The sequence below is a fragment of the Gadus morhua genome, chromosome 12, assembly GCF_902167405.1.
Source record: "Gadus morhua chromosome 12, gadMor3.0, whole genome shotgun sequence".
NCBI lineage: Eukaryota > Metazoa > Chordata > Actinopteri > Gadiformes > Gadidae > Gadus > Gadus morhua.
Window position 1 is genome coordinate 16,058,118 of NC_044059.1, and position 23,955 is coordinate 16,082,072.

Sequence of the window (23,955 nt, forward strand, 5' to 3'; positions counted from 1 at the left end):
CCAACAAAAGCACAGAACGTCAGCACCCGATACAGGTGGGAAGAAAAAAAATTCTTATATATGGCTACAAAGCAGATCAAAAGCAATTGGTATAGTTCTAAACAGTAGCACATACCCAAATCCAATCCCCGCAGTAAGTAATATCGATCTGGTCCATAAATATCAGACCGATAAATGCGGCGAAGTAGATCATGTCCAACTTCTGGACGCAACGTGGCAATCCCAAATTATCATTGACCCCCCCCCCCCAGGCTGCGAGCTTCATATGCAGGCCTTCACAGAGACAGAGGTATAAAAAGTCATAACCTCCCTACCCAATAATAAGGCGAGTGGCTCCGATGTAGTAACTTACGAGACATTAAAGGCCACGATGCAAGTCTCATGCACATATATTTAATGTGTGCCTACTGAACGGTAAAGTTCCTGAATCATGGAAAGGGGCTTTCATACATAGAATCCCTAAAAAATGACAACAACCCTTTACATGGATCCGTTTACATGAGACATTTCATCGTTGCAGACAGTCTATAAAGTTTTTACAAAATGCCTACTTGCACGCATTCTACCATGGCTTACAGAAAACTAAATACTCTCCCCAAGTCAAAAGGACTACATCAGCCGGCAAGGGATGAATGATACACGCCTTCTGCCTAAAGACCGATATAGATGTTTTCAAGCATGACTCAAGCAAGTTTTATGCAGTTTTTTCGGCACTCTACCACACAGTGTCATGCTATACACACTGAAAGAGATAAATCTTCCCCAAGCCAACACTGAAATAATTGTTGATGTATACAGAGCATCTTTCCTCCAGGTTATTTAAAAGAACACCTTATCCGACCTAATATTGCTACAAATTGGAATTAAAATAGGGTGCCCATTAGGGCTGGGCGATATGGACCAAAAGTCATATCTCGATATCTTCAAGCAGAATATCGATATAAGATAAATATCGATATTTGTCGAGGGGGGGGGGGGATTTGATACTCCGTGCGCAGATTCCTCATCCTCATCCTCATCGTCATCCGCTTATCCGGGGTCGGGTCGCGGGGGGAGCAGCTCAAGCAGGGGGCCCCAGACTTCCCTTTCCCGGGCCACATTGACCAGCTCTGACGGGGGGATCCCGAGGCGTTCCCAGGCCAGTGTTGAGATATAATCTCTCCACCTAGTCCTGGGTCTTCCCCGAGGTCTCCTCCCCACTGGACGTGCCTGAAACACCTCCCAAGGAAGGCGCCCGGTGGGCATCCTTACCAGATGCCCGAACCACCTCAGCTGACTCCTTTCTAAGTAAAGGAGCAGCGGCTCTAATCCGAGTTCCTCACGGATGGCTGAGCTTCTCACCCTATCCCTAAGGGAGACGCCAGCCACCCTTCTGAGAAAACTCATCTCGGCCGCTTGTACCCGCGATCTCGTCCTTTCGGTCATCACCCAGCCCTCATGACCATAGGTGAGGATAGGAACGAAGATCGACCGGTAGATCGAGAGCTTTGCCTTGCGGCTCAGCTCTCTTTTCGTTACAACGGTGCGGTAAAGCGAACGCAATACCGCCCCCGCTGCTCCGATTCTCCGGCCAATCTCACGCTCCATAGTACCCTCACTCGCGAACAAGACCCCGAGGTACTTGAACTCCTTCACTTGGGCTAAGGACTCATTTCCTACCCGGAGTAAGCAATCCACCGGTTTCCTGCTAAGAGTCATGGCCTCAGATTTAGCGGTGCTGATCCTCATCCCAGCCGCTTCACACTCGGCCGCCAGCCGATCCAGTGAGTGCTGAAGGTCACAGGCCGATGATCCAATGAGGACCACATCATCTGCAAAAAGCAGTGACGAGATCCTCAGACCACCGAACTGCAACCCCTCCCCACCACGACTACGCCTCGATATCCTGTCCATGTATATCACAAACAGGATTGGTGACAAGGCGCAGCCCTGGCGGAGACCAGCACCCACTGAGAACGAAACTGACTGGCTGCCGAGAACACGAACACAGCTCTCGCTTTGGGAGTACAAAGATTGGATGGCCCTGAGGATAGACCCCCTTACCCCATACTCCCGCAGCACCTCCCACAGTTTCTCCCGGGGGACCCGGTCATACGCCTTCTCCAGATCCACAAAACACATGTAGACCGGAAGGGCATACTCCCAGGCCCCCTCCAGGATCCTTGCGAGAGTGAAGAGCTGGTCCGTAGTTCCACGTCCGGGGCGAAAACCGCATTGTTCCTCTTCAATCTGAGGTTCGACGATCGGCCGAAACCTCCTTTCCAGCACCTTGGAGTAGACTTTACCAGGGAGGCTGAGAAGTGTGATTCCCCGGTAATTGGCACACACTCTCTGGTCCCCCTTTTTGAACAGGGGAACCACCACCCCGGTTTGCCACTCCTTTGGCACTGTACCCGACTCCCACGCGATGTTGAATAGGCGTGTCAACCATGACAGCCCCTCAACACCCAGAGCCTTTAGCATTTCTGGCTGGATCTCATCAATCCCTGGGGCTTTGCCACTGCGGAGATGTTTGACTACCTCAGTGACCTCCACCAGGGAAATTGACGACGAAACACCATCAACCTCGAGCTCTGCCTCCAACATAGAGGGCGTGTTATTCGGATTCAGGAGTTCCTCAAAGTGTTCCTTCCAACGTCCGACGACCTCCTCAGTTGAGGTCAACAGAGTCCCATCCTTACTGTACACAGCTTGGATGGTTCCCCGTTTCCCCCTCCTGAGGTGCCGGATAGTCTTCCAGAAACACTTTGGTGCCGACCGAAAGTCCTTCTCCATGGCCTCTCCGAACTTCTCCCACACCCGCTGCTTAGCCTCCGACACGGCAGCCGCTGCAGCCCTTCGAGCCTGTCGGTACCTTGCAACCGAGTCAGGAGTCCTCCAGGATATCATATCCCGGAAGGCCTCCTTCTTCAGTCGGACGGCTTCCCTGACCACCGGTGTCCACCACGGTGTCCGAGGGTTACCGCCCCTTGAGGAGCCTAAGACCCTGAGGCCACAGCTAGCCACCGCAGCTTCAGCAATGGAGGCTTTGAACACCGCCCACTCTGGCTCAATGCCCCCAACCTCAACAGGAATGCCAGAAAAGCTCCGCCGGAGGTGTGAGTTGAAGATACCTAGGACGGGGGCCTCCTCCAGACGTTCCCAGTTCACCCGCACTACTCGTTTGGGCTTACCAGGTCTATCCGGAAATTTCCCCCATTCCCTGATCCAACTCACAACCAGATGGTGGTCGGTTGACAGTTCCGCCCCTCTCTTTACCCGAGTGTCCAAAACATGCGGCCTCAGATCAGATGACACGATCACGAAATCGATCATCGATCTTCGGCCTAGGGTACTCTGGTACCAGGTACACTTATGAGCACCCTTATGTTCGAACATGGTGTTTGTTATGGATAATCCATGACTAGCACAGAAGTCCAATAACAAACGACCGCTCGGGTTTAGATCAGGGAGGCCGTTCCTCCCCACCACGCCTCTCCAGGTGTCTCCATCGTTGCCCACGTGGGCGTTGAAGTCTCCCAGCAGAACTACGGAGTCCCCTACTGGAGCCCCATACAGGACTCCATTCAGGGTCTCCAAGAAGGCCGAGTACTCTGAGCTGCTGTTTGGTGCATACGTACAAACAACAGTCAGAGTTTTCCCCCCTACAACCTTTAGGCGCAGGGAGGCGACCCTCTCGTCTACCGGGGTAAACTCCAACACCGCGGCGCTCAGCCGGGGATTTATGAGTATCCCCACACCCGCCCGGCGCCTCACGCCCTCGGCAACTCCGGAAAAGAATAGAGTCCAACCCTTATCCAGGAGTACGGTACCAGAGCTGAGACTGTGCGTGGAGGTAAGCCCCACCAGATCTAACTGATAGCGCTCCACCTCCCTCACAAGCTCCGGTTCCTTTCCCCACAGCGAGGTGACGTTCCACGTCCCCAGAGCCAGCTTCTGCCGCCCGGGTCTGGTCCGTCGAGACCCCTGACCTTCGCTGCCACCCATGTGGCTGCGCACCCGACCCCAACGGGTCTTCCCACAGGTGGACGGCCCATGGGATGAAGAGAGGGGGGGTGCCACGTAGTTTGTTCGGGCTGTGCCCGACCGGGCTCCGTGGCAAACCCGGCCACCAGGCGCTCGCCATCGAGCCCTCCGTCTGGGCCTGGCTCCAGACGGGGGCCCCGGGCTTCCTCCGGGCCGGGTCACATCTCCTCTTTTTACGTTATTCATTGGAGTTCTTTGAACCATTCTTAGTCTGGCCCCTCACCTGAGACCACTCTGCCATGAGAGACCCTACCAGGAGCACAAGGCTCCAGACAACACAGCTCTCAGGTTCACAGGGACACGCAAACCTCTCCACCACGATAAGGTGACGGTTCCAGGAGAGGGCGCGCAGATTTGATATTACTATTTCTACTGTTCGGAATTGAATACAGTTTGATGGTTGAATAAACCGTGGACTAGACACTGCCTCCGCCTCGTAATTGAGAACATTATAATATATAACATCACGGCCAAAAGCTTTGTGCGCCTCCTAAATATTATGAAGTTGCATGTCATGTCCCATGACATGCTATTTTATGTATTCTTTAATATAGGTATCAGTGGGCAACTAACACAGTATTCAAAGACGTTCCCGAAATTCTGCCGTTGTGCAGAGTTACAGCCACTCCGAGCCAGTCGCACATTGAGCTTCCCTGCTGTTTTGGTGTCTGTAGCTGTAATGCAAATGAGGAGGAGCGAGTTGGAGCGAGGCGGGTCAAGCAGGAGGGTGGGGGTGTGGCCCTGAGCAGCTTGCAGCCACGGTACCATGCGCTCGGTTTACACTGGATGTATCGCAATGGCGAGGCGCACACAGCCTTTAGCCGTGTTCTGTAAATATTCTAGAACACACGGGAGGCATGTCGCAGTTCATGTACTTCAGCGAGTCAAAACCAAAGTTCCTTTCCCCCAATTCCTTCTCAACCATGGCTCAGATAACCCCCACTACAGTCTCGTTGTGGAAATACAAGAGACGTCAAAGAACCGACAAGAAACACTTGCGTAACAGTGTGTGTATTCACACACACACATGTGGCGCTCGCACGGCCGTGTCTCATTGGCGGGCCAACGTCTCTGGGCGGGCCAGGCAGGGTAAGGGGAGGAGCTTAGATGCTTTGTGACAGACCTAAAGACATTCCAAATCAGCTCGCTTGAGCCTCCGTTTTTTCAAAGGCGAGCAGAACGGCTAGTGCTCGTTTTACACCAAACGCAAGCCACTGGGGGACCATAGGCAGGCTAGGGGAACTCATATTTATGTTAGAAAACCTCATAAAGTGAGATTTTCATGTCATGGGACCTTTAATGTTTTATGTTTGGGTCTCGCGGAGTGAGAAAACTTGAAGTTACTGTGGAGTTACCGTTATTACTATACCTACCTACCTACCGTTTCGATTTACAATTACTATTCCTACCGTTCAGAATTGAATACAGTTTGATGGTTGAATAAACCGTGGACTAGACACTGCCTCCGCCTCGTATTTGAGAACATTATAATATATAATATCACGGCCAAAAGCTGTGTGCACCTCCGGAATATTATGCACAGAATTGCAATCCTTTGGTTGCGACAGGGGCAGAGACTGTGTGTGTGAGCCGGAGGCAGAGCGGGAGAGACATAAGCAGAGTTACGAAATAGCAGGCGGCAGGCGCAGTTCGAAACTGGTGTTATTTGGAACAAATGTGCTGTAATTTCAACGCAAATTAAATTATATTGATATTGACGATATGGTCTCGTTTCATATCGCGTTTGAAAAAATATCGATATATCGCCCAGCCCTAGTGCCCATGGACTGCGGTCAATTTTATCGTCGCCATAAATAGTTGGCTGAGGTGGCTACAACAGTGTGTGCCGGCAGGGGTGCGCTCTCCTAACCTAGTCCAAGGGTACGCCGATGACGTACAGATTGCATCCAGACACGCAACGCTCATCCAACGGATGCATAGCTGCACGGAGATGTTTTTGCAGTGGTCCAAACTGGAGGTGAAACAACGAAGTGCGTCATCTTCTATTAGATTAGATTCAACTTTATTGTCATTGCACAAGTAAGGACAACCAGTACAACGAAATGCAGTTTAGCATCTAACCAGTAGTGCAATCAATAAAACGTTTTTGTTAAAGCAGCGCCATAAGAATAATAATGATAATAATAAGACACAGATAGCAGATAGCAGCTGGTCAACAAAGTTAAAAATATCCAGTCAGTTTATAAGGTGCATATAGCTCTGAGGGTCCATAGAATGCACTATGAATATAAAGTGAAAGTAATACATAAATGGTTAATACAGTTGATCCACATTAATTTTGAAGTGCATATAGTTCTGAAGGGTCCATAGAATGCAGTATGAATATAAAGTGCATATTGAAGTGCATAAGTAAAGTGCATAGGTGGTTTGAGGTAGTCAGACTGACCATCAGTGGTGGGCAGAGTAGCTAAAAAATGTACTCAAGTAAAAGTACTGTTACTTTAAGATTAGAATTACTCAAGTAGAAGTAAAAGCACTCGTAAAAATAATTACTCAAGTAAGAGTAAAAAAGTATGCAGTGAAAAGACTACTCAAGTACTCAAGAGTACAAGTACTGAGTTTCTCCGATTTATTTTTTTAAATAAACAGAGCAACACAAACGGTACAAAATAGACACCAACAAAATATAAAACAGCAATGTTCAAATAAAGATAATGTAAATAACATCCTTCTAAATAAAATAAATAAGGTCTTTAAAAAAAAAGGTATAACCCTTGAACTAAAACAATAACAAACTAGAACTGCAAGCAGTTATGCAGGGGTCCAAGAAGTGTGCATTTCGCCGGCACAACGCGACAAGAAATGTGCGTTTCGCCGGCACAACGCGAAGCATGTGTTCAAAACGCTACCCTGAACCTGTGGATACAAAGGATTTGACTGTGGTAGGAGTAGTGTAGCGTTTTCGCGGCGAAATTTTGTAGAAGATATACAATTTCCTCGTTTATTGCGCCCCCTAATGGCGAAATTTTCCGAAATTTTTATCGAACGACATTAAGGTTAGCACCAACATGTGTCTACAATTTGGACTCGATCTGATGTCTAATTTTGGATTTCTTTGGATTTTTGATATACCACGTCTAATTTAGCTAATAAACCAATATTCAAAACGCTACCGTTTCGTCGTCGAGGTTCGGATGAAAAAAGTGTTTGAGTTTTTCTTTTCGTGTGCGTCTGAAGATGCCGTATGCAAAGTTTGGTGTTGATTGGTCAAGAAATGTGGGAGGAGTAGGGAAAAGGCAGTTTTGCGTTTTACGCGATTTTGCGAAAAAAAATTATGGACGCAAATGGGCGTGGCCTATGCCAAAAGATGCAGCAGACTCCAGTGAATATGTGGGTACAAGTTTTTGATTGTGGGAGGTTCGGTGTGGGAGTTATAGCCCCAAACGCGTTTTCCCTTGGTATAGCGCCACCTAGTGTTCGGCGTGTGTGGATTTTGTCGTCTGCGTAGTCCGAAGAGATCTGGATCTAGTCATGCAATTCGCGTGTCTGCACCATTTACGGTTTGGGCTGTAGTACCACTTTTAGGGGGGTAAGTATAAAAATAAACTAGAACTGCAAGCAGTTATGCAGGGGTCCAAGAAGTGTGCATTTCGCCGGCACAACGCGAAGCATGTGTTCAAAACAAATGGGCTTGGCCTATGCCAAAAGATGCAACTGACTCCAGTGAATCTGTGGATACAAAGGTTTTGACTGTGGGAGGCTCGGTGTGGGAGTTATAGCCCAAAACGCGTTTGCAGAACATTCCATTGGCCAATTAGGAGATATATTGTGTCGTCGTTTTTTTGCACCCCCTTGTGGCGAATTTTTCCAAAGACAATTTTCCTTTTCCAAATAACTCCCGCCCACATTAATAATTCTTGGCCATATTTTCTATATAGACTAGGGATTGCCCCTTGATGGTTTCCCTTGAGATTGAAGAACATTCCTTTGACCAATTAGAAGATATACAATTTCCTCGTCTATTGCGCCCCCTAATGGCGAAATTTTCCGAAATTTTTATCGAACGTCATTAAGGTTAGCACCAACATGTGTGTAGAATTTGGACTCGATCCGATGTGTAATTTTGAATTTTTCGGGATTTTGGATATTCCACATCTAATTTAGCTAATAAACCAATATTCAAAACGCTACCGTTTCGTCGTCGAAGGTCGGATCAAAAAAGTGTTTCATGCATTCTTTGCGTGTGTGTCTGAAGATGTCGTGTGCAAAGTTTGGTGTCGATTGGTCAAGAAATGTGGGAGGAGTAGCGAAAATACAGTTTTGCGGTTTTCGCGATTTTGCGAAAAAAAATTATAGACGCAAATGGGCGTGGCCTATGCCAAAAGATGCAGCAGACTCCAGTGAATATGTGCGTACAAGTTTTTGACTGTGGGAGGTTCGGTGTGGGAGTTATAGCCCCAAACGCGTATTCCTTGGTATAGCGCCACCTAGTGACCGGCGTGTCTGGATTTTGTCGTCTGCGTAGTCCGAAGAGATCGGGATCTAGTCATGTAATTGGCGTGTGTGCACCTTTTACGGTTTGGGCTGTGGTACCACTTTTAGGGGGGTAAGTATAATAATAATAGGAAGAAAAATCCTTACAAAAACAATAGGGATCCAACCTGTTGGCTTGGACCCCTAAAAAATAAAAATCCTTACAAAAACAATAGGGATCCAACCTGTTGGCTTGGACCCCTAATAATAATCCTTACAAAAACAATAGGGATCCAACCTGTTGGCTTGGACCCCTAAAAAGAATAATCCTTACAAAAACAATAGGGATCCAACCTGTTGGCTTGGACCCCTAATAATAAAAATCCTTACAAAAACAATAGGGATCCAACCTGTTGGCTTGGACCCCTAATAAGAAAAATCCTTACAAAAACAATAGGGATCCAACCTGTTGGCTTGGACCCCTAAAAAAATCCTTACAAAAACAATAGGGATCCAACCTGTTGGCTTGGACCCCTAACGAGGCAGAACTAAGAAACCAAACCGTTTGTAAATAGAAAGCTACCAAAACAACTACTCCTACACAGGAGTTTGTGACAAGGACGTTGGCAAATTATACTTTAAATCATAAAAACAAATTCAAAGAAAAAACCAAACTAACGAAACAAAATAAACAAAATAAAACAAATAACAAAATAAATGAATAAATAAAAATAAAAAATATATACTTAAGGTTAAATTCTCCTAATTAGGTTAGTATCTTTTAGCTAATTTATCAGCAATTTCATTGCCATATATTCCATGGTGGGCTGGAATCCAACAGAACTGAATAACTAAACCAAGGCTTATAATATTTAAAAGAAGATGCTTTACCTCTGTCACCAAATCTTCACGTATTGAATTATCTGTTATAAAACTTAGTATCTACAACCCATCTAAGAGCGGTTATTATTGTGGCCATCTAGATTGAGTATACTGATAAAGTCACCCACTCTATATCTAGCTTTTTTTATTGTAACACTTGGTTCAAATCCTATTTCGTACACATGCAGCCATTTGGACACCATTCTATGATAGCTGATAACCAAGGTACACACTGTAATACTATAATCAAGAGGACATACAGGCAGTTCAAATAAAAAGAGATAGAACTTTAAGAAACAGATTCCTTCCAACTAACTATTTACGAAAAATGCAATCAATAATTGCATTTCGAATTCCTGTTTTCAAATATCAGTGTAAAAGCTATAAAATAGGCTATATAGTGACATTTTAAAAGTATAACAAAGATGGAGGCCTATTATGTACATACTATTTTAAAATGGAAGAGGGGTTTTGCTTTATATAATTAATAAAATAACACAGACCCTAACGCTACACTGAGCAAAAAATGCAGATTACCAACCAAAACAACTTAATTACATGAAGGCCTTCAGCCAACTCCCAACTACAGAACACTCAGACTAACAGACATATTTACATTATGCCTATGTGTTTTAATTTGTTTGGAGATTTCAAGTCTTACAGACATATTTATATTATGCCTATGTGTTTTAATTTGGTTGGAGATTTCAATTCTTATGATTTTACCCATTAGACTAAGTCTTACAGACATATTTATATTATGCCTATGTGTTTTAATTTGGTTGGAGATTTCAAGTCTTATGATTTTACCCATTAGACTATACTCCTACTCATTTATTAACCTAGTTTACAAAATGTGCATCCCAATCCAAATGACTATTACAAATGGATTATTAACATTTCTTTCATGGATTATTAACATTTCTTTCATGGATTATTAACATTTCTTTCATTCCTATCTAGCACTGAATGACCTCCAAACCCCTGTAAATTCTTATGATTTTACCCATTAGACTAAGTCTTACAGACATATTTATATTATGCCTATGTGTTTTAATTTGGTTGGAGATTTCAAGTCATTTCAAGTCTTATGTAACATTTCTTTCATGGATTATTAACATTTCTTTCATGGAATATTAACATTTCTTTCATTCCTATCTAGCACTGAATGACCTCCAAACCCCTGAAATCTCAGGAAACAGAGGACAATGTAAATAGTGTGTAAATAGTGTGTGTTTTAAGCGTGAATAAAAATTGAAAAACATCTCATATTGTTTATTTTTACACTTCATTTACACAAATTGCCCATGCAAAAAGGAATTATACTTATATACTTATATCTGTTGATAAAAAGGTTTTGATTGTGGGAGCTTCGGTGTGGGAGTTATAGCCTAAAACGCGTTTTCAGAACATTCCATTGGCCAAATAGTAGTATACAATGTCGTCGTTTTTTGGCGCCGCCCTGTTGGCGAAATTTTCCAAAGACAATTTTCCTTTGCCAAATAACTCCCGCCCACATTAATAATTCTTGGCCATATTTTCTATATAGACTCGGGTTTGCCCCTTGATGGTTTCCCTTGAGTTTGAAGAACATTCCTTTGGCCAATTAAAAGATATACAATTTCCTCGTTTATTGCGCCCCCTGAGGGCGGAATTTTCCGAATTTTGTATCGAACGCCGTTAAGGTTAGCACCAACATGTGTGTAAAATTTGGACTCGATCCGATGTCTAAATTTTTTTTTTTCTGGATTTTTGATTTTCGACTTAAATCGTAGCTAATAAACCAATATTCAAAACGCTACCGTTTCGTCGTCAAAGGTCGCATCAAAAAAGTGTCTCATGCATTCTTTGCGTGTGCGTCTGAAGATGTCGTGTGCAAAGTTTGGTGTCGATTGGTAAAGAAATGTGGGAGGAGTAGGAAAAAACTGTTTTGTGGTTTTCGTGATTTTGCGAAAAAAAATTCTAGACGCAAATTGGCGTGGCCTATGCCAAAAGATGCAGCAGACTCCAGTGAATATGTGGGTACAAGTTTTTGACTGTGGGAGGTTCGGTGTGGGAGTTATAGCCCCAAACGCATCTTTCCTTGGTATAGCGCCACCTAGTGGCCGGCGTGTCTGGATTTGGTCGTCTGCTTAGAACTCAGGGCCCTGGATCTAGTCATGCAATTGGCGTGTCGGCACCATTTACGGTTTGGGCTGTGGGCACACTTTTAGGATTAGCATGTCGGAATAATAACTAGAACTGCAAGCAGTTATGCAGGGGTCCAAGAAGTGTGCATTTCGCCGGCACAACGCGACAAGAAATGTGCGTTTCGCCGGCACAACGCGAAGCATGTGTTCAAAATGCTACCCTGAACCTGTGGATATAAAGGTTTAGACTGTGGGAGCTTCGGTGTGGGAGTTATAGCCTAAAACGCGTTTTCAGAACATTGGCCAAATAGGAGATGGACAATGTCGTCGTTTTTTGGCGCCGCCCTGTGGCGAAATTTTCCAAGGACAATTTTCCTTTGCCAAATAACTCCCGCCCACATTAATAATTCTTGGCCATATTTTCTATATAGACTCGGGTTTGCCCCTTGATGGTTTCCCTTGAGTTTGAAGAACATTCCTTTGGCCAATTAGAAGATATACAATTTCCTAGTTTATTGCGCCCCCTAATGGCGAAATTTTCCGAAATTTTTATCGGACTACATTAAGGTTAGCACCAACATGTTTGTAAAATTTGGACTCGATCCGATGTCTCATTTTGGATTTCTTTGGATTTTTGCTATTCCACGTCTAATTTAGCTAATAAACCAATATTCAAAACGCTACCGTTTCGTCGTCGAAGGTCGGATCAAAAAAGTGTTTCATGCATTCTTTGCGTGTGTGTCTGAAGATGTCGTGTGCAAAGTTTGGTGTCGATTGGTCAAGAAATGTGGGAGGAGTAGGGAAAAAACAGTTTTGCGGTTTTCGCGATTTTGCGAAAAAAAATTCTAGACGCAAATGGGCGTGGCCTATGCCAAAAGATGCAGCAGACTCCAGTGAATATGTGCGTACAAGTTTTTGACTGTGGGAGGTTCGGTGTGGGAGTTATAGCCCCAAACGCGTCTTTCCTTGGTATAGCGCCACCTAGTGGCCGGCGTGTCTGGATTTTGTCGTCTGCCTAGAACTCAGGGACCTGGATCTAGTCATGCAATTGGCGTGTCGTCACCATTTACGGTTTGGGCTGTGGGCCCACTTCTAGGGGGGAATAATAATAACTAGAACTGCAAGCAGTTATGCAGGGGTCCAAGAAGGGTGCATTTCGCCGGCACAACGCGACAAGAAATGTGCGTTTCGCCGGCACAAAGCGAAGCATGTGTTCAAAACGCTACCCTGAACCTGTGGATACAAAGGATTTTTACTGTGGTAGGAGTAGGGAGAAGTCAGTCTAGCGTTTTCGCGGCGAAATTTTGTAGAAGATATACAATTTCCTCGTTTATTGCGCCCCCTAATGGCGAAATTTTCCGAAATTTTTATCGAACGACATTAAAGTTAGCACCAACATGTTTGTAAAATGTGGACTCGATCCGATGTCTAATTTTGGATTTCTTTGGATTTTTGATATTCCACGTCTAATTTAGCTCATAAACCAATATTCAAAACGCTACCGTTTCGTTATCGAAGGACGGATCAAAAAAGTGTTTCATGCATTCTTTGCGTGTGCGTCTGAAGATGTCGTGTGCAAAGTTTGGTGTCAATTGGTCAAGAAATGTGGGAGGAGTAGGGAAAAAACAGTTTTGCGGTTTTTGCGATTTTGCGAAAAAATTTTTTAGACGCAAATGGGCGTGGCCTATGCCAAAAGATGCAGCAGACTCCAGTGAATATGTGTGTACAAGGTTTTGAATGTGGGAGGTTCGGTGTGGGAGTTATAGCCCCAAACGCGTCTTTCCTTGGTATAGCGCCACCTAGTGGCCGGCGTGTCTGGATTTGGTCGTCTGCTTAGAACTCAGGGACCTGGATCTAGTCATGCAATTGGCGTTTCGGCACCATTTACGGCTTGGGCTGTGGACCCACTTCTAAGGGGGAATAATAATAAAAAGAATCCTTACAAAAACAATAGGGATCCAACCTGTTGGCTTGGACCCCTAATAAAAAAAATCATTACAAAAACAATAGGGATCCAACCTGTTGGCTTGGACCCCTAATAAAAATCCTTACAAAAACAATAGGGATCCAACCTGTTGGCTTGGACCCCTAACTAGAACTGCAAGCAGTTATGCAGGGGTCCAAGAAGTGTGCATTTCGCTGGCACAACGCGACAAGAAATGTGCGTTTCGCCGGCACAACGCGAAGCATGTGTTCAAAACGCTACCCTGAACCTGTGGATACAAAGGATTTGACTGTGGTAGGAGTAGCGAGAAGTCAGTGTAGCGTTTTCGCGGCGAAATTTTGTAGACGATATACAATTTCCTCGTTTATTGCGCCCCCTAATGGCGAATTTTTCCGATTTTTTTATCGAACGACGTTAAGGTTAACACCAACATGTGTGTAAAATTTGGACTCGATCCGATGTCTAATTTTGGATTTCTTTGGATTTTTGATATTCCACGTCTAATTTAGCTAATAAACCAATATTCAAAACGCTACCGTTTCGTCGTCAAAGGTCGCATCAAAAAAGTGTCTCATGCATTTTTTGCGTGTGCGTCTGAAGATGTCGTGTGCAAAGTTTGGTGTCGATTGGTCAAGAAATGTGGGAGAAGTAGGGAAAAAACTGTTTTGCGGTTTTCGCGATTTTGCGAAAAAAAATTATAGACGCAAATGGGCGTGGCCTAGGCCAAAAGATGCAGCAGACTCCAGTGCATCTGTGTGTACAAGTTTTTGAACTGTGGGAGGTTCGGTGTGGGAGTTATAGCCCCAAACGCGTATTCCTTGGTATAGCGCCACCTAGTGACCGGCGTGTCTGGATTTGGTTATCTGAGTAGCGGTGCCGGACCTGAATCTAGTCATGCAATTGGCGTGTCGTCACCATTTACGGTTTGGGCTGTGGTACCACTTCTAAGGGGAGGTAGTATAAAAACTAGAACTGCAAGCAGTTATGCAGGGGTCCAAGAAGTGTGCATTTCGCCGGCACAACGCGACAATAAATGTGCATTTCGCCGGCACAACGCAAAGCAAGTATTCATAACGCTACCGTGAACAACATGTGGATATAAAGGTTTTGACTGTGGGAGCTTCGGTGTGGGAGTTATAGCCTAAAACGCGTTTTCAGAACATTCCATTGGCCAAATAGGAGATAGACAATGTCGTCGTTTTTTGGCGCCGCCCTGTGGCGACATTTTCCAAAGACAATTTTCCTTTGCCAAATAACTCCCGCCCACATTAATAATTCTTGGCCATATTTTCTATATAGACTCGGGTTTGCCCCTTGATGGTTCCCTTATAGTTTGAAGAACATTCCTTTGGCCAATTAGAAGATATACAATTTCCTCGTTTATTGCGCCCCCTAATGGCGAAAAATTCCGTTTTTTTAATTGAACGCCATTAAGGGTAACACCGACATGTGTCTAAAATGTGGGCTAGATCCGATGTCTAATTTTGGTATTTTTTGAATTTTTGCGTTTCGGCGTAAAACGTAGCTAATAAACCAATGTTCAAAACGCTACCGTTTCGTCGTCGAGGGTCGGATCAAAAAAGTAATGCAGCATTTCTTTTCGTGTAGGTCTGAAGATGCCGTGTGCAAAGTTTGGTGTCGATTGGTCAGGAAATGTGGGAGGAGTAGCGAAAGAACAGTTTTGCGGTTTTTGGACGCAAATGGGCGTGGCCTATGCCAAAAGATGCAGCAGACTCCAGTGAATAAGTGGGTACAAGTTTTTGACTGTGGGAGGTTCGGTGTGGGAGTTATAGTCCCAAACGCGTTTTCCCTTGGTATAGCGCCACCTAGTGGCCGGCGTGTCTGTATTTTTGTGGTCTGCGTAATGTTCACGGACCTGGATCTAGTCATGCAATTGGCGTGTCGGCACCATTTACGGTTTGGGCTGTGGGCCCACTTCTAGCAGGAAATAATAATAATAATAATAATAAAAATCATTACAAAAACAATAGGGATCCAACCTGTTGGCTTGGACCCCTAATAATCCTTACAAAAACAATAGGGATCCAACCTGTTGGCTTGGACCCCTAACTAGAACTGCAAGCAGTTATGCAGGGGTCCAAGAAGTGTGCATTTCGCCGGCACAACGCGACAAGAAATGTGCGTTTCGCCGGCACAACGTGAAGCATGTGTTGAAAACGCTACCCTGAACCTGTGGATACAAAGGATTTGACTGTGGTAGGAGTAGCGAGAAGTCAGTGTAGCGTTTTCGCGGCGAAATTTTGTAGACGATATACAATTTCCTCGTTTATTGCGCCCCCTAATGGCGAATTTTTCCGAATTTGTATCGAACGACAATAAGGTTAGCCCCAACATGTGTGTCAAATTTGGACTCGATCCGATGTCTAATTTTGGATTTCTTTGGATTTTTGAAATTCCACGTCTAATTTAGCTAATAAACCAATATTCAAAACGCTACCGTTTCGTCGTCAAAGGTCGCATCAAAAAAGTGTTTCATGCATTCTTTGCGTGTGCGTCTGAAGATATCGTGTGCAAAGTTTGGTGTCGATTGGTCAAGAAATGTGGGAGGAGTAGGGAAAAAACAGTTTTGCGGTTTTCGCGATTTTGCGAAAAAAAATTGTAGACGCAAATGGGCGTGGCCTATGCCAAAAGATGCAGCAGACTCCAGTGAATCTGTGCGTGTAAGGTTTTGAATGTGGGAGGTTCGGTGTGGGAGTTATAGCCCCAAACGCGTCTTTCCTTGGTATAGCTCCACCTAGTGGCCGGCGTGTCTGGATTTTGTCGTCTGCCTAGAACTCAGGGACCTGGATCTAGTCATGCAATTGGCGTGTCGGCACCATTTACGGTTTGGGCTGTGGACCCACTTCTAGGGGGGAAAAATAATAACTAGAACTGCAAGCAGTTATGCAGGGGTCCAAGAAGGGTGCATTTCGCCGGCACAACGCGACAAGAATTGTGCGTTTCGCCGGCACAAAGCGAAGCATGTGTTCAAAACGCTACCCTGAACCTGTGGATACAAAGGATTTGACTGTGGTAGGAGTAGCGAGAAGTCAGTCTAGCGTTTCCGCGGCGAAATTTTGTAGAAGATATACAATTTCCTCGTTTATTGCGCCCCCTAATGGCGAAATTTTCCGAAATTTTTATCGAACGACATTAAGGTTAGCACCAACATGTTTGTAAAATGTGGACTCGATCCGATGTCTAATTTTGGATTTCTTTGGATTTTTGATATTCCACGTCTAATTTAGCTCATAAACCAATATTCAAAACGCTACCGTTTCGTTATCGAAGGACGGATCAAAAAAGTGTTTCATGCATTCTTTGCGTGTGCGTCTGAAGATGTCTTGTGCAAAGTTTGGTGTCGATTGGTCAAGAAATGTGGGAGGAGTAGGGAAAAAACAGTTTTGCGGTTTTTCCGATTTTGCGAAAAAAAATTGTAGACGCAAATGGGCGTGGCCTATGCCAAAAGATGCAGCAGACTCCAGTGAATATGTGTGTACAAGGTTTTGAATGTGGGAGGTTCGGTGTGGGAGTTATAGCCCCAAACGCGTCTTTCCTTGGTATAGCGCCACCTAGTGGCCGGCGTGTCTGGATTTGGTCGTCTGCTTAGAACTCAGGGACCTGGATCTAGTCATGCAATTGGCGTGTCGGCACCATTTACGGCTTGGGCTGTGGACCCACTTCTAGGGGGGAATAATAATAAAAAGAATCCTTACAAAAAAACAATAGGGATCCAACCTGTTGGCTTGGACCCCTAATAATAGGAAAAAAAAACCTTACAAAAACAATAGGGATCCAACCTGTTGGCTTGGACCCCTAATTAAATCTTTGCAAAATTAAATACATCAACGTGTGTGGGTGTGGGTGTGGGTGTGTGTGTGTGTGTGTGTGTGTGTTTGTGTGTCACTCTGTTCGAGCCTGCATGAGAGTTCAATGTTGTCATTAGCTGTAACGTCTTTCTGACCAATCGCAGTTCAATGCCGACCTGGGCTGTGCCACTTCGGGAGGGGGCGCTCAGTTACTCCTCTAGACAAAACCGAATTGGTTGCGAGTCGACGTTGACCCGGCGCCCCCCGTTAACGGGCCACAGGGAATTTTCCCAACTCTCCCGATTACCACTCTGCGTTGTGCGTGCGTGCGTGCCTGTGTGTGTGTGCAGGCGTTATTCAATTGCCTCTCGGCCGCTTGTACCCGCGATCTCGTCCTTTCGGCCATCTCCCAACCCTCATGACCATAGGTGAGGTTAGGAACGAAGATCGATCGGTAGATCGAGAGCTTTGCCTTGCGACTCAGCTCTCTTTTCGTAACAACGGTGCGGTAATCAATCTCACGCTCCATAGTACCCTCACTCGCGAACAAGACCCCGAGGTACTTGAACTCCTTCACTTGGGCTAAGGAATATTCACGTGATAGAAATAGATCTTGCATGTAATAAAAGAAAAGATCTAAAAAAACAAAGTAACGACCGTCACGTAGCCAAATGGAACGGCGTAAAAGTACCGTTCTTTCTTCAAATATTTACTCAAGTAAAAGTAAAAGTATGTTGCAATCAAACTACTCCTAAAATTACAATTTATCCAAAAAGTTACTCAAGTATTTGTAACGGAGTAAATGTAGCGCGTTCCTACCCACCTCTGCTGACCATAGTCCATGTTCAAGAAGGGGGGGGGGGGGCTAGTGTAGGGTCTTTGTGTTGAGCAGTGTTGTAGTGTTGTGGAAAAAGCTGTTTCTGAGCCTTCTGGTGCGACTCCTGAGGCTCCTGTAACGTCTCCCGGACGGGAGGAGAGAGAACAGGGCATGACTGGGGTGTGTGTGGTCCTTGATGATTTTGTTTGCACGTTGCAGACACCGTGAATGATGAAGATCAGTGAGGGCAGGGAGTGATGTGCCAATTATTTTCTGAGCAGTTTTAACGACTCGCTGTAGGGCTTTCCTATCAGCCATAGTGCAGTTACCATACCACACCCTGAAGCAGTTGGTGTGGATGCTCTCAACGGTGCAGCGGTAGAAGTTCCGGAGGATCTGAGGGGAGAGTCCAGCTTTTTTCAGTTTTCTGAGGAAGAAGAGGCGTTGTTGAGCTTTCTTGATCAGAGTGGAGGTGTTGAGTGACCAGGAGAGGTCTTGTGAAATATGGACACCCAGGAACTTGAAGTTGGTGACCCGTTCCACTTCAGCCCCGTTGATGTGAATGGGTGTGTGTATGCTTGCCTTTGATTTCCGGAAGTCAACAATGAGTTCTTTGGTTTTGGTGGTGTTGAGCACAAGATTGTTACCAGCGCACCAAGCTGCCAAGTGCTGGACTTCCTCCCTGTAGGCTGATTCATCATTATTCCTGATCAGGCCGGGCACTGTTGTGTCGTCTGCGAATTTGATGATGGAGTTGGAGTTGTGAATGGGGGAGCAGTCATGGTTGAAGAGGGTGTACAGTAAAGGGCTGAGCACGCACGCTTGTGGTACACCAGTGTGTAGAGGAAGTGTAGTGGAGGAGAGGTTGTTTAACCTCACCGTCTGTGGTCTGTTGATCAGAAAGTCCAATATCGAGTTGCAGGTGGATATGCTGATGCCAAGCTTGTGTAGTTTCATGATCAGATCAGATGGTATGATTGTGTTGAAAGCTGAGCTGAAGTCGATGAATAGCAACCTAGCATAGGAATTGCTATTGTCCAGGAGGGCAGAGTGAAGGGCTGTGGATATGGCATCCTCAGTTGATCTGTTGGCACGGTATGCATACTGGTGGGGGTCTAATGCAGGAGGAAGGCTGGGCTTGAGGTGAGCTAAGATTAGCTTCTCAAGGCACTTGGTGATGATGGGGGTCAATGCTACCGGTCGATAGTCATTCAGACACGCTGGGTTAGATTGCTTGGGCACGGGGACGATGGTGGTGGTCTTGAGGCACACGGGAACAACAGCCTGGGCCAGTGACAGGTTAAATATGTTGGTGAAGACTCCAGATAGTTGCTCAGCGCACGTTCTCCACACGCGCCCAGGGATGCCATCCGGGCCAGCTGCCTTCCTTACATTCACCCTGCTCAGCACTGACTGCACGTCAGAGGCAGTGAATCTGAGGGGTTGTTCGCCAGGTGGTGGGGTAGTTTTGACAGGCGTAGTGCTGTTGTCACGGTCAAAGCGGGCATAAAAGTGATTAAGCTCGTTAGCAAAGTCGGTAGTGGTGGTAAGGGGGGTTGAGTTTGCTCTTCTGTAATCTGTGATGGCCTGTATTCCTTGCCACATACGTCCGGGGTCTGAGTTATTGAAGTGTTTGTGGCTGTGTTGGGCGGTCCGTATTCCCCTTTTCAGGTTAGCCCTGGATGTGCTGTAGGCTTCTGCGTTGCCAGTTTGAAAAGCAATGTCGCGGGCCTTTAACAGTAGACGGACGTCCTTGTTCATCCAAGGCTTCTGATTGGGGTATATCTCTGCTTATGAGTTGTCATTTACGCCTTTTTTAATATATTCCAGAACAGAGGAGGTATATGTCTCAATGTCCAGCTGAGAGTCAGAGGTGGCATTGGTGGCGAACAGACTCCAGTCTGTGCGCTGAAATCCAAGCTGTAGAGCGGCCTCTGCACCCTCGGGCCAGATCTTCACAGTCCTCACAGTGGGTTTCACCCGGCTAATGAGGGCAGTGTATCTGGGCAGCAGCAGCAGGGAAATATGGTCAGATTGACCCAGATGGGAGAGTGGTATAGCCTTGTAGGCGTCGGGGATGTTTGTATACACTTTGTCCAACATTCTGTCCCCTCTGGTCGGGCAGGAGACATGTTGGTGGAACTTGGGGAGTACTGACTTCAGGTTTGAATGGTTAAAATCCCCTGCAGCAATAAATACCCCTTCTGGGTGAGCAGTTTGTTGTGTGCTAATAGCAGAATGTAGCTCTTTCATTGCTAGTTTGGCATTAGCATCAGGGGGTACGTAAACGGCCATAATAACAATGCATGAGTGTTCTCTGGGTAGGTAAAAAGGCCGGCATTTAACAGACAGATATTCCAGGTTCTCAGAACAGTGACTCCCGATCGTGACAGTGTTTATGCACCATGCGTTGTTGATATAAATGCATAAACCACCGCCTCTGGTCTTACTGGAGTCTTCAGTTGATCTGTCAGCTCTGAACATAGTCCGCCCCTGTAGTTCAATTGCAGTGTCCGGGATGCGGTTGTTCAACCATGTTTCAGTGTAGATCATTATATTGCAGTCCATAATCCGTTGATGAGAGGTAGTCCAGAGCCGTATTTCACCCAGTTTATTCGCCAGTGAACGCACATTGGCTAGGAACAAGCTTGGTAGTGGTAGCTTATGCGGGGTTAGCCTTAGCCTAGCTCGTAAGCCACCCCGCTTCCCCCGCTTCTGTTTACGTTCCCGACGCCGCCTCCGGGCCCTCTTTTCCGGGAGAGCTGGTATGCTGGACCAGGGTGCTTTGGCTATCTCCGTTGGAAGTTGTAAATCTTGGTATAAGTCGCTAATGCAGTAAGCATGGATATCCAAAAGTTCTTGTCTACTGTACAATATGTTCCCATAGTTGTAACGTGGGAAGATCGCAACCAACTGGGGAGACGCAGAGCCTCGCGCTGTACTCGCGACGCCATCTTGTTGCTTGAGAGGCCTAGCGGAGGAAACCGCTGGTATTCATCAAAGTCAGACAAACAACTGTCATTCACAATACTACAGAAACCATTAAGAGTGTACTCGCGCCACGAAACCTACCCATATCTTGGACACAAATTCAATGTAGCAGGCAACTGAGAAGAGCAACTGACGGCTCACCAGCGACTATTCCAACAGGCTTGACCTCATTGATTTCAGCCCTTTACCCATCATAATGGAGCTGAAGGCCATTACAGAAATAGCACTGGCTAAAATTCAGCAACGGTTCGCTAATCTCCACATTCCACAAACCACATTGAAAGAATTAAATGACAAGAATGTGCGACAAGTAAGGAAGTGGACCAGGCTAAACACCAGAGACATAATTTTCCAGTCCCGGAGGGATGGCGGGTTGGGTGTCCCAAACATCGAGTGAAAATACATAGCAACTAGAACATGCCATATACTCAATAAGCTTAACAACAGCGATCCAACGGAGAGAGAGATGGCCCGTGCATAATTTATTCAACGTCGCGAAAGATGGAAAGTCCCATTGGCAAAAGAGAATGAGGAGCAGTTCCTGGGATTTAAAGTTAGGAGCAATGGCAAATTGGACATCAAATCAGCTGGATTTTGCGTTAGGCCAGATTGGCTTGATTTTAACGACCTGTGCCACTGAACTGGACTACAATTTAAGTTGACGAGGCCGGACAGCGCAGCAGTCGCGCTTGAGGACATCATTGCGCCTCTGCTCATCCACCCCCGAGCAACCTAAAAGCTCAGAAACGAGCATAACTAGCGTTGCGAGCTACCATCAACAGCAGCCAGAGCTACTATCCTCTCCATAAACCTCACACAAAGCGCACAGAACTGGACAAGCCTTAGTCTCCAAGGAAAATTATCATCTGCAAATCATTCCCTTTCTCAACCCATATTTTCCAACGTGTAAATTGGCGAGGAGGATTTCATTTTTACTATCAAAGCCCGGCTCCAGGTTCTTCCAATGAAATGCATCTCGTCCACTTGGTACCCCTCCAGCCATGACCCAGACTGCATTCTCCACCCTACCATCCATAAAAATGAGACCACAGCTCATACTCGTACTAAATAGATTACATTTTTACAAAGGCCTGTACATCGCAAGGCATGATAGATTAGTGGACCTTAATAACACAAGGCATTAAAGAAGTGCAATTGGAAACAAAGTTATACAAACACTAGAAATTGAGGGGTTCAACTGTGAACACCTACTTTAGTAATATCCCAATATCCCTGATATCACCATAGTAGATGTTTCTAGTAAGTGTCAATATTGTGGATTTAGGATGTTGCTTTGACCTGTATATGGACACCTGCTTTAACACTTAGCTTTTTTACCACTTGTAAACAGTATCACAAACTTAGGTTTTAATTGTTATTTTTTTTGGGAGCCTTGGACATGTACACAAATTTGTATTGCGACGGTTACAACTCTGTGAACTAAGGAAACCAAACGCAAATAGTCTTTCAAAGTATTTCTCCATCACTGCCCTAATAGGCAGTCTATCGATTTCGAGACAAAAAAAACATACCTCCTTCAATGTTTGGATCAGTAATCTTCCCATGTAAGTTAATGTGTGTGTGTGTGTTTGTGTGTGTGTGTTTGTGTGTGGGTGTGTGTGCGCGGTAGGTGCTGGGCCCTGGCTCTGTTCGGAGGTAACAATGAAACAGGTTTTGACCAGAACTCCACCTACTCCATCTTCTCCATCTCCATCACCCTGACAGACCAGGGCTTCCAAAATGTCTATGAGGTACACACACACGATTATTGACAATAAAGTGGGTGAGTATGGAAGTAATTGGTAATTGGTAAATTCATTCATGTCATTAAGGTGGTTCACTTAGTGTTTCAATACATGAAGATGCTGCAGACCCTCGGACCACAGCAGAGGTACATACACGAAAGGCCCGCATACTCCAATAAATAGTTCTTTGAACCATTTATTCATTTTCGAAGACTTGATAAATAATAACTAATGAGGATGTTGTGGGCCCTTTCTCTCTCTGTTCAGGATCTATGAGGAAATCCAGAAGATTGAAGCAAATGAGTTCCACTATCAGGAACAGGTCAGGAAGTTAAAGAGTCTAATGGTTGTCGTTGGTTTTGCTGGCTATTATTGTGTTGTACTTGGTCATAATGAGTCGAACTGTTTCTGATTAGTTCTCACTAGGTCTGACTGGTTCTTACTGGTTCTGTGTGTTTCCTGACAGACGGATCCCATCATGTATGTGGAGAACATCTGTGAGAACATGCAGCTGTTTCCCAAGGAGGACTTCTTGACTGGAGACCAGCTTATGTTTGAGTACAACCCCCAGGTACAGTGACCTCCAACCTTTTCCCTGTGTTTAATGTGTTCAACCCAGAAGCAGAGCTAACATGCTATTGCTAAATCAGAACCTTCTCTTAAGATTGATATGTCTTTAAAGATTTGATCCCCAATTTCTAAGCTTTTGGCATCCTTTAGCAATATGCCCTTAACCTCAGCCTGCTTTTCAAGGACCTTGATCGGAATTCATTGCAAGTCGCTTTGGAATCGTGTGTGTGTGTGTGTGTGTGTGTGTGTGTGTGTGTGTGTGTGTGTGTGTGTGTGTGTAGGTGATTAGTGAGGCCCTCAGATGGTTGACTCCAGAAAGGGCTAACCTGCTGCTGCTGTCCCCGGAACACGAGGGCAACTGTCCCCTCAGGGAGCGCTGGTTCACCACCAGCTACAGCATAGAGGGTAACACACACACACTGCATGCAGATTGTATTAACTGATCAAAATGTATAGTATGCAGTGATGTTGCTAGGTACGCGTCCTGCGTCGCTGACGCATTAAAATCTGAAAGGACGCACTAAACTCACTATCCATGCGTCCCGGGGACGCATCTCATTTTCCCCATGAAAAACGATACATTGTGAACATTAAACAACTCGTGTTT

The 23,955-nt window shown here is 45.5% G+C and overlaps 1 protein-coding gene across 1 annotated transcript in view; it reads left to right on the forward strand.

Annotated features, from left to right (window-relative positions):
• The window catches only part of nrd1b (nardilysin b (N-arginine dibasic convertase)), a 72,495-nt gene that overhangs the window by 22,629 nt on the left and 25,911 nt on the right, over nucleotides 1-23,955 (forward strand). The window contains exons 13-17 of the mRNA XM_030371859.1: nucleotides 22,664-22,784; nucleotides 22,866-22,924; nucleotides 23,046-23,100; nucleotides 23,245-23,349; nucleotides 23,630-23,753. Of these exons, the coding sequence (XP_030227719.1) occupies nucleotides 22,664-22,784; nucleotides 22,866-22,924; nucleotides 23,046-23,100; nucleotides 23,245-23,349; nucleotides 23,630-23,753 (464 nt within the window). The remainder of the gene's footprint in view (nucleotides 1-22,663; nucleotides 22,785-22,865; nucleotides 22,925-23,045; nucleotides 23,101-23,244; nucleotides 23,350-23,629; nucleotides 23,754-23,955) is intronic.